At 39.6% G+C, this 15,024-nt stretch overlaps 1 protein-coding gene across 1 annotated transcript in view; it reads right to left on the reverse strand.

Moving 5' to 3' along the window:
* Nucleotides 1-8,875: 8,875 nt before the first annotated feature.
* nr3c2 (nuclear receptor subfamily 3, group C, member 2) overlaps nucleotides 8,876-15,024 on the reverse strand; it is a 125,260-nt gene continuing 119,111 nt past the window's right edge. The window contains exon 9 of the mRNA XM_088342020.1: nucleotides 8,876-13,898. Coding sequence (XP_088198146.1) covers nucleotides 13,743-13,898 — 156 coding nt within the window. The 3' untranslated portion in view covers nucleotides 8,876-13,742. The remainder of the gene's footprint in view (nucleotides 13,899-15,024) is intronic.

The following is a 15,024-nucleotide window of genomic DNA, read 5'->3' on the forward strand; positions in this document are numbered from 1 at the left end:
CATTGTCAACACTCAAAGAATCTTCCACACATTTATACTTTAGTGTCATATTTCTTTCGCGCTGCCTTGGTTAGAAAATTAATTTCATGTGTTTACGATTATGCATCTCATGAATACAGGCATGACTCAGACAATCCGAATATTATGATAGTTATTTATTCTTTGTAATGCATTTAAAACAAAAGTCTTAAATCATGGATTCATTTTAAATCAGCTAAGATTTTGCAAGCTTTTCTTATTTTTGCTGATTATGGCAAAAAAAAAAACTCAAACTCTTAGAAAATAATTAAAAGTATTTAAGTAGGCTGTAAACCATAATCAAATATTATAAAACACTTGCAATATTTCACTTGATTTGTAATGAATCCATAATGTATGATTTTTTTGTTTAATTGCGTTACAGAAAATAAAGAACTTTTTCATATTTTCAATCTTCTTGACTGCAATTCCTTGTTTATAAGTAAATTAAAGTATGCAGCGTTGGGCTGTGCATTTAACACCTAATTCTTCAGCAGAGGTAATGTCTTAAGCCTGATCCCTATGGGCCTAAAATGTCAATCATTACGTTCGGGCCAGGCGTCTTTCTGACTTCCTTTTTTTTTTTTTTTTTTTAATTATCCAACCGTCCGTGTTCTTTGTCTTTCTGCCTCTCTAAGTGCCGTACGTCTTGGAAGGTACCATTGCTGTGGTTCATGGTCCAATTTCAAACGCATTAAAATGATGAACAGTCTTAATATTTTCCAGTCAAATCTTAAAACAATTTGGCAATGTTGGAAAATGGTTGGTCAGTGTAACCTCTGCAAACACAGAAATATAAACGATGTACATTTTAAGACGATCATAATAAACTTCGGTTTCAGCACACAATACAGGTATTACATTTCTCAGGTCCGCAATAATAAGAAGCTGACAATTTGGAATTATTTAATAAGTATTCATGGACAAAATATAATTAACATCACATGATTTAGTTCTTTTTAGGGCAGTAGAGAAGGCCTTGCACGCCCTGATGGCCAACCACTTTCAGTATGTATTGGTGTGTATAATCTGAAAGAATGCAGTATTTTGTTCTGTGAACCAACTACCGTGTTTTCGATCCACATGAAAGTCACTTAGAGTATAAATCGCACTATGCCCCAAAAATACATGGTTACTGTAAATAGAAGGAAAAACATTGAGGCTTTTTTAAAGATGTGACCAATACGACTACGCTTTCCAGGCAAAAAAAGGCGATTTTAGCTTTTGCCGTCAAAGAAGCCATGTTTTAAATGTAGAAGAATCTAGTTTTTAGTGTAGAAGAAAAAGTATAATTTTCTATTACTCCTGAGTATGTGTGACAGAAACAGCCAAACATAAAAAATAAGAATAAAAATGTGATTTACAGGGCTGTCCTAAAATGTTTGTACAAACAATATTTATCAGTATTATACAATTTATAACATCTTTGTTGGTTGGTGGGCAGCAACGGTTGTTAGCGTGTCCATGGCACAGTTCTGAGGTCATGAGAAGGATCTCCCCGTGCTTGTGTGGGTTTCCTCCAGGCTCTCCGGTTTCCTCACACTTTCTAAATAAAATGCATTTCAGGTTAATTGGCCGGTCCAGAATATTCCCAAGGTGTGAAAGATCGAGCAAGTTGTATGTCTCTATGTTCCCTGACACTGGCTGGCAACCAGTTAAGGGTGTCCCCTGCCCACTGCCTGAAGGTAACTGGGATAGGCTCCAGCACCCCCGTGTCCCCATTGACGATAAGCGGTGCAGATAATGGAGGGATGGATGTTCGGTTGGTTGGACCCTCTGGGTCTGAAAATGGTAAGTCAACAATCTTGAATGTAACCCATCAATTACAAAATAACTTGAAATTTAAGTACAAGTAAACAGAGTTTACATAACCGTGTCTAATTTAGGTTATGGCCTTCGTTGCGTTTATATTGGTAGCACGGATGTCCGTGTGAATGGAGAGGACAAAGCCTGGGAAAGTCAAAAGCGGACATCTTCATTTCTCCTCCGTCAATGCTTCCTGGCAGCGTTCCAGCTCTGCTGCGATGCGTCGTCCTTCATCTTTCGGCACCTCCCTTTCCTTTTCACATCCATTTTGCACATGACTCAGCATGGTGCTGCAGTTGACCTTCATGTACTGTAAGGTCATCACAATTGTATGCTATGATTAAGTACGCACTTAGAGCATATATACCTTTACTGTATATATATATATATATATATATATATATATATCATCTCATTAGCCACACCACTTGTCTTCAGTAGGGTCACAGGGGTGCTGGAGCCCATCCCAGCAATCATCGGGCAGAAGGCAGGGGACACCCTGAACTGGTTGCCAGCCAATCGCAGGGCACACAGGGACAGACAACTCACTCGCTCATTCACACTTAGGGACAATTTGGACCGGCTAATTCACCTGAAATGCATGTTTTTGGAATGTGGGAGGAAACCGGAGTGCCCGGAGAAAACCCACGCAAGCACGGGTAGAACATACAAACTCCGCACAGGAAGTCTGGAGCTGGATTTGAACCCACGCAGGAGGTTCCCAAGACATGAACTGTGCCGCACATGCGCTAACCACTGCGCCGTGTTTTTAACACAAGGATACTACTGGAAGTATACATTCATTCACTTTATTTAATGAATGATAGATAGATAGATAGATACTTTATTCATCCCCGTAGGGAAATTCACACTTCCAGCAGTATCCTTGAGTTAAAAATAAAACTAACAAAGTAAAAGGATTATAATACATAAACACCCAATGTAACGTGTCGATATAGAGTATTTAGATAGTGCTACATAAAATAGACACTGTAATAATAATAAGGTAATATGCAAAGTGGGGGTGTTGTTTAATGTGGGCTTTTACTCCTCGGGTGGCGTTAAAGAGCCTCATGGCATGAGGAAGAAATTATCTCAGTCTGTCCGTGTAACAAGACTGTGAGAGCAGTCTGTCGCTGAAGCTGCTCTGCCGTTTGGGGATGATGCTGTGTAGTGGATGTGATGAATTGTCCATGATTGACCGCAGCTTTTTCAGTGCCTGTCTCTCAGCTACTGTTGTCAGGCTGTCCAGCTCTGTGCCCACAACAGAGCTCGCGTTCCTCACCAGTTTATTAAGACGAAAGGCATCTTCGTGGCGCTGCCTCCCCAACACGCTGCCGCATAGAAGAGGGCGCTTGCCACAACAGTCTCATAGATCATTTGTAGGAGCTTTTTGCAGATGTTGAAGGACGCCAGCCTTCTGAGGAAGTAAAGTCGGCTTTGACCTTTCCTGCATAGAGCTTCTGCGTTGGCAGTCCAGTCCAGTTTATTGTCCAGCTGCACACCCAGGTATTTGTTGGTCTGGACAAATTCTACACATTCTCCTTTGATAGTTACAGGAACCGGGTGAGTTCTAGTTCTCCTGAAGTCCACCACCATCTCCCTGGTCTTGGTGGTGTTCAGGTGCAGGTGGTTAGCATCGCTCCATTGGGCAAGTCCTGAATCAATTTCCTGTACTCCTCCTCCTGCCCACTTCTGGAACATTCCACAATAGCAGTGTCATCAGCAAACCTCTGCACGTGGCAGGACTCAAGAGTTGTACTGAAAGTCCGACGTATACAGGGTGAATAGGAACGGAGAGAGCACGGTCCCCTGCAGAGATCCTGTGCTGCTAACCAGTGTCCGATGTACAGCCTCCTTGTTTTACATCCATGCTACAAGGTGTGAGCTTACTCCCATCTCTGCCAGTTTACTACTAAGTAGCAGAGGCTGTATGGTGTTGAAGGCACTGGAGAAGTACAAAAATGTAATCCTCACAGCCCCCTTTCCCCTGTCCAGGTGAGAGAGGATCGGTGTAGCATGTAGACTACAGTATAGGATCATCCTCTCCCACCTTCTCCTGGTAGGCAAACTGCAGAGGGTCGATGGCGTGGCGGACCTGTGGCCTTAGGTGGTGCAGCAGCAACCGTTGCATGGTTTTCATCACATGTGATGTCAGGGCGACTCGTTGAGTTCCTCAGGTCTTGATTTCTTTGGGACTGGGATGATGCAGGATGTTTTCCACAGCTAGGGGACCCTCCCCTGTTCCAGGCTCAGGTTGAAGATGCACTGTAGAGGGTCTCCCAGCTCCAACGCACAGGCCTTCAGTATTCGGGGATATATATATATATATATAATGTATATGTGACGTATGACAAGGTTTGCATCTGGTGAGACACAGTCAGATTTACAAATAAATGAATTTACAGCTTACTGATAATTTGATTGACAGAGCGAGGAAGCAATACTGTACAGTGTATAAACTATCCTATAAAAAAGTTTTTTTCTTTTACCTTAACTTATAAAGTTTGTGCTGCTCTTTTAAACTAAAGCAATAATGGATAGGTAATTATTATGAAAAAAAAATCCATGCAACAAGGAAAAAAAATAACTGTATGGCTTGACTTACTTTACTTGCTATTACTATGACTATTTTTATTGTTTGAAGCTGAGTTGGGCTTCATATCAGAAACCTTATTCTTGGTTTAATTGTATTGTTTGTTATTGGAACATCCATTGCAGCCTGGTCATCCTGGAAGGGGGATTACCTCATGTGCGGTCCATTCTCAAGGTTTCTTCAATTTCTTCATGTTGAGGTTTTTGAGTTTTTCCTTGCCCTGTTGTAGGTTTTAGATCTGGGGATGGTGTAAAAATAGTCTGTGGTTTGCAATAGACTTTGGTTTGTAAGTGACTCTTGTAATTAAGGGCTATACAAATAAACGTGACTTGACTATTGCCCTTTGCCACAAGCCAAGAAAATTGTGTGCATCACTCTGCATGTGCAGTTGCTCAGCACAGTAATACATTACATACTAATTGTATTGATAATATTCATAATAGAATGTGAACATTTAGAAATATCGAAAAGAAAATCCCCAAATTTTGAAGTTAAATGAGATAAAAAGAACTTTACCATTGAATACATGTAAGAATTGAATGTATTTTTTATTTTTGATATTTCCATGATGACAGCTGAGACACGCCTGACTGCCCTCCCTTGACTACATGTCACTGATACTGTAAATATAATGCCTCACAGTTCATGGACCCCTTAATCGTGAGGGACGTCTGGGCACCACTGAGGATGCAACCCTGGGCAGCTTTCTCCACTGCTGATGGTTATTGACCTGTTTTGGGGTCTTGGCAAAGTTGGCACCAGTCCATTCCTTAATGTTGTCCCAGGTCTTTTCCTGTCTTGCTCTTCATTTGCCCCCTTAGACTATGCTCTGGAGAATGATCTTGGCCAGTTTTGATATTAATGTGACGTACAACTGTGACCTCAGAACTGTGCCGCACATGCGCTAACCACTGCGCTGCATACATAAATCAATTACAGTAGAATTTTTAAACATGTATTGCTGATTTGAAAAAAAAAAAACATTAGAACCCAATCAAACAGCTTTTGTTCCACTGGCAGATATTTTTTATAAGTTTTACTTTTATTAATTTTGTAGAAGAAGAAAAGATGGAAATGTAATAGGTTGAAATATCGTAAAATCTCAAATTACATCAAATTCATTTTCCAAAATGAGTAACCTGTGGGGCGGCACAGCGGATGGGTGGTTAGCACGCAACCCCACAGTGCGGACGTCCAGGGTTCAACACCAGCTACCTCAGCCTCCCTGTGCGTAGTTTGCATGTTCTCCCCAAACCTGAGTGAGTTTTCTTCAGGCACTGCGGTTTCCTCCCACATTCCAAGATTGATTAATTAATTGTCCAGTCTAATTGTCCTTAGGTGCAGATTAGCTAGTTGTCCTTTTCCGTGTGTTCAGGGTGTTCCCAAGCCCACTGCCCGAAGACAGCTGGGATGGACTCCAGCACCTCTGCAACCCTAGTGAGGATAACAGGCCGAGTAAAAGGATGGATGGATGGGTAATAACCTCAGGGCTGCACGGAGCACAGACTATTGCAAACTACGGAATATTATGACACCATCCCCTAATCTGAAACCTACCTGAGGGCAAGGAAAAACTCAAAAAATGTAACATGAGGAAAATGAAGAAACCTTGAGAAGGGACGGAAACACCGGTCTAGGAAATAGCAGGCAAGTTGCAATGGCCCGAGCTGTAGTTTAGACAACCTGTTGTAGTTAAAAAAAAGCTAAAATTACTATTAAAGTATTTGGATTTTACTTTTCTTTGAACATTGGCAAAAATACAATATGTTCGATTCCAGTTCTGAGTTTTGAGTGCAAGTCTGAGCACTAGTTCAAACATTTTCTATTTCTAGTACAACAAACTAGAACCCACACACATCCAAATCCAGATGATGAATAGAGAAAATAGTGGAAAATTGAGGAATAAAAAACAGGGGAGAGGGCGGGGCTGTGAAAGTGGGCCAGAGACACGTCGGCAGCCATGTGCACAGCCTTGAAATCAGCCTTGATCCAATAGATTCTGTTTTTCTGGCAACAAAACAAGTGAAAGCGATCGGATATCTGGAGGAGATTTGGAAACGGGCTTGCAGATTTCAATGGGGACGAGAGGGGGGAAATAAAAAAAGACAGCAGTACAGTTTGGCAGAGAGATGCGCTTGCAGATTGGGAGGTTAACAATTGCGCCAAAAAGCAAAAAAATAATGCTACCTCCCTTTCTCAAGGTTCTACTATGTGTGCTTTCTGTGTCATCCATGCAGCTGTTGTGCATTCAGACACAGCTGCACTGAGTTCCAGCAAAAGGCAGTCAAAAACGTCACTTGAGAGAAAAGCTTGAATGAAAAAGTTTGAATGAACAAAATTTCATTAGGTTATTCCTTAAAGGGACAGTGTGTATTATTTAGCGCCTCCATGTGGTAATTTTTTTTCAATAATTAAGAAAACAGTATTGATATAAATAATAATCAAAATACATGCTCTATTGTATAAACATGCATTTTTTAAAAACACCAGTAGGTTAAAAATATGTGTCCTGATTTTACCTAACATGAGGCCTACCTAAACGGAGCTCACAGGATTTTTGCCATCTTGCTGCAAAGGGGACCCCCAAATACCAGAAGCCTTGTGAAACGCTGTCTTTTGAGTACTGTATAAGATAACAAAAACTGAAGATGATAATTGAATTAAAATTAATTATATATATCCATCCATCCATCCATTATCTGCACCGCAAACTAGACATCTTCGGGCAGTGGGCAGGGGACACCCTGAACTGGTTACCAGCCAGTCACAGGGCACACAAAGAAAGACAACTCACTCGCTCATTCACACCTAGGGACAATTTGGACCAATTATCCTGACATGCATGTTTTTGGAATGTGGGAGGAAACCAGAGTGCCCGGAGGAAACCCACGCAAGCACGGGGAGAATATGCAAAGTCCACACAGGAGATTCGACCTCAGAACTGTGACGCACACTCGCTAACCACTGCTCCGCCGTGCTGCCCTATTTATATATAAATCCATCCATTATCAGCACCGCTTATCCTCAGTAGGGTCGTGAGTTTTATGAAATATTTAACAGTGTCCCTTTAGGACATCCACTTTTTTGTACTGTGTTTTGAGTACTGTATAAGATAACAAAAACTGAAGATGATAATTGAATTAAAATTATTATCTTATTAATTTGTTTCTATATATATATATATATATATATATATATACACCGTATTTTCCGCACATAAGGCGCACCTAAAAGTCTTAATTTTTTTCAAAAGCTGACCATGCGCCTTATATATGGCTCAATATTAAGTCGCAAGGTCTCGCAACTTACGCAACAGCCGCTGACTTGATTTTCCCCCGAACGTGGAGTAGTCCGCGGTGTATGCTGGGATTTATATACCGGCGTTTCATTGGCTAACCAATGTGTCAATCATCATTTGAATCGATCGCTATTGGCTAAAGTTATTCGGAGCCTCGGATAGGCTAGAGGGCCAAAACAAACCCTGCAATTGGCCGAAAAAGATGTGTCAATCATCCGTTAAATCAATCACTATTGGCTGAAGTTATTCGGAGCCTCGGATAGGCTAGAGGGCCAAAACAAACCCTGCAATTGGCCGAAAAAGATGTGTCAATCATCAGTTAAATCGATCGCTATTGGCTGAAGTTATTCGGAGCCTCGGATAGGCTAGAGGGACAAAACAAACCCTGCAATTGGCTGAAAAAGATGACTTAATAGCAAGCTTGCTAAACTACGCCATAAAGTAACATGTTTTATTAGTCTGAATTTGTAAATATTTTACTCTCCTGGATTTACTTCACTTACGGTTGTAAGAAGACCATGGTTGCGTATCATTATTGAACGTGAGAACTTAGGTGAGCTATGCGGCTTTTTATTTTCCCGGTATCTTGTTTTAGAACGATCTTGATGTTGCTGTGATGAGTTGAGTGAATTAAACTCAATTCCAAGTGTTTATTGTCATATGCACAGTAAAATTGCGAGCGAAAAAGAAAATAGAAACTAAGTAATGGTTGGCTTTTCTTGAATTCCAAGACTTTAACCTTCCGAATGATATTTGAAATGACGCATTTGAGTGACATCGTACGGACACCGCATCCATTGCTTCTTTGCAAGCTTTCGGAATGTTAAGGGGGTAATCAGTTTGACTGAATCATCTGACTGATTTGTCGATGTTCCCATTGTAGCGCTTTATAATCCGGCGCGGCTCATCTATGGAAGATATAGGACCAAAAACTATTTTTTGGGGGTGCGCCCTATAACCCTGTGCGCCCTATAGTGCGGAAAATACGGTATATATATATATATATATATATATATATATATAATATATATAATCTCATCTCATTAGCTGTACCGCTTATCCTTATTAGGGTCGCGGGGATATATACCTATATATATATTGAATATACATATATTTAATTGTTTAAAGTGAAAAAGCCAAAACGTGACAGCAACAAATTGGTGAACTTTTGATTTTTATTGTGGTGCTGGTCAACAATAGCGCCTCAGATTAGGAAATTATCTCAACAGCAACAACTCAAAATAACCCAAAAAGATCCATTACTTGACACATTTTGTTACAAAATAAAAAATACTTGTTTCTTTTTTTTCCACCAGATGAACAATGATGAGAGAAAAAAAAAGTAAGAAAGAAATCGTAGAAGGTTTTCGATGTCCTCTGTCCGTCTCACATTCAGGTAGTAAGTCTGTCACGATGCTTTATGGTACATTCATTTCTCTTTCCAACAAAGAAAAAACAGTGGGGTAAACTCGTCGTTCCGTTGAAAGCTTTTGCACTCAACAGAACAAAAAGGATTGTGTTGGTTTTTTTTTTCCGGGTCTGTACAACAGTGTTTTACTGTAAATCGGGTGCGGTTAAAAAAAGGCACAAGTTTCCCTTTTTTTCGCTCTTTCTTGTGTTTCTTAAATACAATGTAAACATCTCGTCGGCATCAAAACACATGCGTCCTCAACATCTTGCAAAAAAAGAAGTCTTTTTTTTTAAATTTTAGACAAAAGTATTTAAATATTATTTTCCAGCAAAATATAAATCTCTCAAAAATACTTTCCCGCTCAACCTTATTTAGACATTAGAGTGGATTCCTTACAAAGGACAAGCAAACAGGTAGGCGGGGGTAAGGTATGTGTCGGGGTCCATGGGGGGAAAACAAAATAATCTTCTAAAAACAGTAGAACATTTAAGTATAAACTTTGGCCAACATTTATTGTGATTTTTTTTTTTTACCTTCGGCTTTCGTTTATTTATCTTGTTATTGCATGTGGATACAATTTTTGAACTCTCAAATAACCCGAGAGACAAAGCATTTTTGTTTAGCAAAATCCATATATTCACATCAACATAGTTCAGATAGCCCAACAAGATACATTTTGTCCTATGGATTTTTCTGACATGACACTTTGTTGTCTGTATATTTAGACTTTAGCTACAAAAAGAATGTGATTTAAATTCCATTTTTAGTCCCAGCGACAAGACAATAGCATACTGTATTTTCCGGACTATAAATCACGTTCGAATGAGTGGAGATGTGTTATGAAAGGATAGTGGGATGTTTGGACACGTCTTAAGGGATGGGCAGGGCACCTGTATGATGCGGCAGGGGTAAACCAGTGAGAGCTGTCGGGCCCTGCTGTTGAACAGAAGAGTGTGTTGTGTCACCCTGACCCGAGTGACATGGCCGCTTTCTTGTGTCCTGTTTAATCAGGAGGGATTTTCGTCCATGACCGACCTGGGTGCTGAGGTGCTTAACCTGTTTGGGTGTTTGAGCATTTGGGTTGGCCATGGTCCACAAAATTGTGTGCGTGTGTTTTTTACTATTTTTTTCCCCTTTTTAATTTTCTTTGTCTTTGTGTTTATCTTCGTGTCATTCACCCCTCTCGAGGGATATGACCAGGGTAGATAGATAGATAGATAGATAGATCACGTTGTTTTTTTATTTTTTAAATGGTGGACCGTACACTCTGGAGAAATTGTTAACACACCATTATCGGTGCTCTAATCCATTGTTTATTGCTGTTTATGGGGACCACAACCTCCCGCGATATAGGAAAATCCACTAGTAGCCCCTACATTCTGTTTTTAACATGTACTCTGCAAGCCCACTCAAGCGGCAACAGTTGACCGGGGATAATGGATCATGGACAAACAGGTGGTGTTGTGTTCTAAGCGGAGAGAAAGGGAAAAAACAGCCACACACACTACACAAATTTACTCTCTTGACTTTCATTCTAAGCTATACTCAACTGAAGATAAGGGATCGCAACCTCTTACGTTGTTACAACCTTTAGTCGTAACAACGTAAAAAAGAAGCCACCACCCACACCACACATCATGCTCTTTCGATCTCACTCTCAGCAATATTAGAGTGGGGATAATGGATTGTGGCCAAACCAGTGCAGCTCGATTTAAGTGGCAGAAGTGAAAAAAAGCGCTCTAAGGCCATGCATCCATTCTGCAGGAAGCATGGCTTGAATTTTTCTTTAATGTTTTCTTTTAATTTTCAAAATGAATATATTTCAACTGAGGTCGAGAAATACTGGGTGCGAAGTAGGGAAAGATTGAAGTATATTATTTCATGTATTATGGTCGCACTTAACCATAAGAGGGCGATCTCGGCCTATGTCGATAATTTTAACATTGGCGGTAACTCTTAAAATAAAATGGAGAAGGGCTTAACGAAAATGGTACTGAAGAGAAAATCATATTCTGCAGATTACAAGCTGCAAGTAAAAATATGCAGCCAAAAACAGCAATCAAGAAGAACTGGGTATTAGGATTTACACAGATGATTTTGGTAAACTATATTGTATTTATGTTATCGGAGTAACTCTTAATATGTTATACTAAGATACCAGGCACATGTTTTCATACCATTTCAGCCTGTTGTTGCTGCTATAACTTCTTCATTTCAAATTGAATTACATCTTATAAGACATGTCTATTCTTTGTGTTGGAATTTATCATATGAATGCCTCACTCACAATGCGACTTATACTCCAGTGCGACTTGTATATGTTTTACTGTCTTTATTATGTGTGCCGGTGCGATTTGTACTCCACAGTGACTTATAGTACGGAAAATACGGTAATTGTTTTTCATTGTTCTATAGAAAATTCCAACTTTGCCTCTTTGTAAAATGAAATACCATTTTAGGAATGTGAATGTTTACATTTTTGTCTTCCGAAGGATTGAGTTAAAAAAAAAATCACATTTTAAATGACAGTGAAAGAGGGAAATCCTGAATCCTTCCTTCACTTTACGGATGTCGACGCACGCTAGCTGCTTCGGGTCCGTACCTCATTTTTGCAAAGAAGAAATGAAGCAAACGGGATATGGCTAATCCACCAACGCACACAAATAAACATACTCTTTTCACAATGTGGAATCAGGGAAATTATTTGGGGGAGGGCACCTCCTCAGTAGCATGACAGTTTGGGGGGAATATGTATCAACTCAACATGTATACAAAATCATATTATACATTTACAAAAGCTCTCGATGGTTAGTAGCTGTACATTAAGCACTGCAGATGACGTTTCCACCTTTAGTCATCCATACAATATGTGTGCACTCGCGTGCTAGCCGTTCAACTGAAAGCATTGGGAGTTTAAACCTAATACAAATATGAATAGTTCAAGGCTTTTTTCTAGGGTATTTATCGATAATGTTTGAAGCATTTTGCATATTTAACGGGTATTCGCGGGGTAAAAAGTTTGTATATTTTAGGATTTGATGAAGGAAAAAGGCAAAATAATGTAAATTTAGTCAAATTAATAGTTACAGCAAAAAAAACAAAAACAACAACAAAAAAACAACCACCCAGAAATAAAAATATTAAGAAAATAAAAAATAATACGTTTTTCGAATTGCAACATTATTAACATCTTGACAAAAATATTACAAAGTCATAGTGATTCAGGTCAGTTTTTCCATCCCGAAAACAACAAAAAAACATTTATTTTTTTCAAATTGCACCGTAACAAAGGTTTTTTTTTTCATATCAGAGAATTTAAGTCATTTAAGTTATGGTTCCACAAATTTTAAAATAGTTCTCTTCAAATTTTAGAAAATAAATGATTTTTCCTCTAAGTTATGAATACATTTATACAATTTTTTTTAATTCAATTCGTTTTTCTTTCAAACGTCACTTTACTTATTTTTTAGCACCGAAGAAATTTAAAGGGACAGTGTGTATTATTTGACCAGTAAATGTCGCTGTATTGTGTAGTGCAACCAAAAATGAGTGCTAAAAAGCAGAAGGAAGAATATGAACTATGGAAACTCAAAGTCACCAAAAGGAATATTTTACCGCCCGGGTTTATTGAAGTTTTTGGGTAGCCCTAGCAAGATGGCCAACAATTTTGTCCACTCCCTCCAAGTGAAGCTCATTTTATGCAAAATAGATGCAAATTGCTTGACCTTCAAGTATTTAAAAAATGCATGATTATAATTCAAATGAAGATTGTTTTTAAATAAATTAATTATTTTTACCACTAGGAGGCGCTAAATAATACGCACTGTCACCCTCCTTCAATTTATTTTTTCTAAATGAAGTGTACCCACAGAAAACAACCCTTTTCGAGTCATAAATTACCATTTTAAAATCATTACTCAGTAACTCTCTCATTGTCCTCCTAGGATTACCTATTCAATACGAGTTACATTATTCCGTTTATTATTTTTAATTGACCGTCAGAACATTCCCAAAAATGTAAAATTTGAAGAAAAAAAAACGTAGTACTCTTCCCCGCTTTCTTGTGTTATCCCGCTTTTAACATGTACAAACAGACTGTCTTATAAAGGATTTTGGATTTATTTGCGTACTGTAAGAGTTGATGGAGAAGCAGGTACGTCCATCATACAAGTAGCCCTTTGATATATAATCAACGACACGTCTGACCTAACATAGTCAGGCGTGTTTTCTGTCGTCCTTCTGCAGATATGCTGCAAAGCCGTTCTAACTATTGTCTTGCGTATATTTATTTGGGTACATGAGAGACTGCAAAAGCCACAGTTCTTTTTGTTTTAAAGGATTTTAAGTGCATCTGTTTCGAGTTAGTGTGACCGCAGCACTAAACCATTCTAGAAAATGTATGGCTTTTATCTCCGTTGAAAAGATAGTTTTGCGTCTTTGGGGTGCAAGGTGGTCGGCAGGGCCAGGGAGATATGTTCCCGATTCCGACCCGAAACACCCGGTTTTCGGTCTTTGCCCGGCGACGCTTCACCCCCACCCGCTTTGCCGTTCTCAGCCAAGCGTTTTTCCAATGTTTTGGTGTATTATCGTTTTTTTTCCCACAATCCCTCTGGTCACTTCTTGTGGAAGTAGATGGTGTGAGTGAGGCCCGCCTCCACTTTTGGTATCTGGTCGCTGATGATCTCCACCAACATGTCGGGGAACGCCACCTTCAGGGCCTGCGACTCGCGGAAGGTGTAGAAGCAGAAGTCCAGCAGGTTCGCGACCAGCTGATGCACACACAAAAAAAAAACAATCAATGCGAGTTCAGAGGTCTTATTTTGCAACTTTATTTAAAACATAAAAAAAATAAAAGGTTACTCTCTAATCTTTTGCTACTTCCTGTTTCATTCTTTGTAGCCTCAGTGCATCACAGGTTAAAACATATTTATTCAAAGCTCCAATGAGTAAGATTTCACCACTAGATGGCTGGCACTGTGTGGTCTGGTTTGAGTGAGGGCCAGTGATACACTGCACAGCATGGTGGCAGGATGCCAGACAAACATGGCGCCAATCTAAGTGGGTATTAAAAGGTGTAAATGAAATACAAATTTCTCGAACTCCGATTTTCATAACAATTGGTATGATAGTTAGTGTATTTTTGGCTAGTGTTTAAATCAGCGTTTTTTTTTTTTTTTATTATTGGCTGAAAGTTTTTTGTACCACTAGGAGGCATTATTATACATCGATCAATCGTCTGCACCACTTATCTTCAGTACGGTTGCGGGGGTGGTGGAGCCCATCCCAGCTATCTTTGGGCAGTGGACACCCTGAACCAATTGCCAGCCAATCACAGGGCACACAGAGACAGACAACTCACTCGCTCATCCACACCGGGGGACGATTTGGACCCGCCAATTAACCTGACATGCATGTTTTTAGAATGTGGGAGGAAACGGGAGTGCCCGAAGGAAACCCACGCAAGCACGGGGAGAACATGCAAAGTCCACACAGGAAGGTTTGATCCCATGACCTTACAACTGTGCCACACATGTGCTAACCATTGCGCTGCCGTGCTGCTATACCACTAAACACTCTCCCTTTAAAAAAATGTAAAAAATACACAATTATTCAAGCTTTGCTGCCTGTGTAATGGATCATGCAAAGAGCACTTTCTTTCAGGTCAGGCCACTGAAGTGTACTATTCAGGGTAGTGTAAAATAAAATTCAAGGTTGTGGCCAAAATCCATTATTTTCCGTTGACTATTGCTCGGAGCAGGAGCCGACAGATGGCATTTTTTTTTTCCAGTTCCAGCCACTAATGTTTGCTATTGTTGCCAAGTTAAAATGAAAAAAATGAAACGCACTATTTTGACTGCAATCAATTATCCCCAGTTGACTATTGACTATTGAGAA

Source organism: Urocampus carinirostris, chromosome 8 (assembly GCF_059441175.1).
Source record: "Urocampus carinirostris isolate Australia breed hairy pipefish chromosome 8, RoL_Ucar_1.0, whole genome shotgun sequence".
In the NCBI taxonomy this organism is placed as follows: Eukaryota; Metazoa; Chordata; class Actinopteri; order Syngnathiformes; family Syngnathidae; genus Urocampus; species Urocampus carinirostris.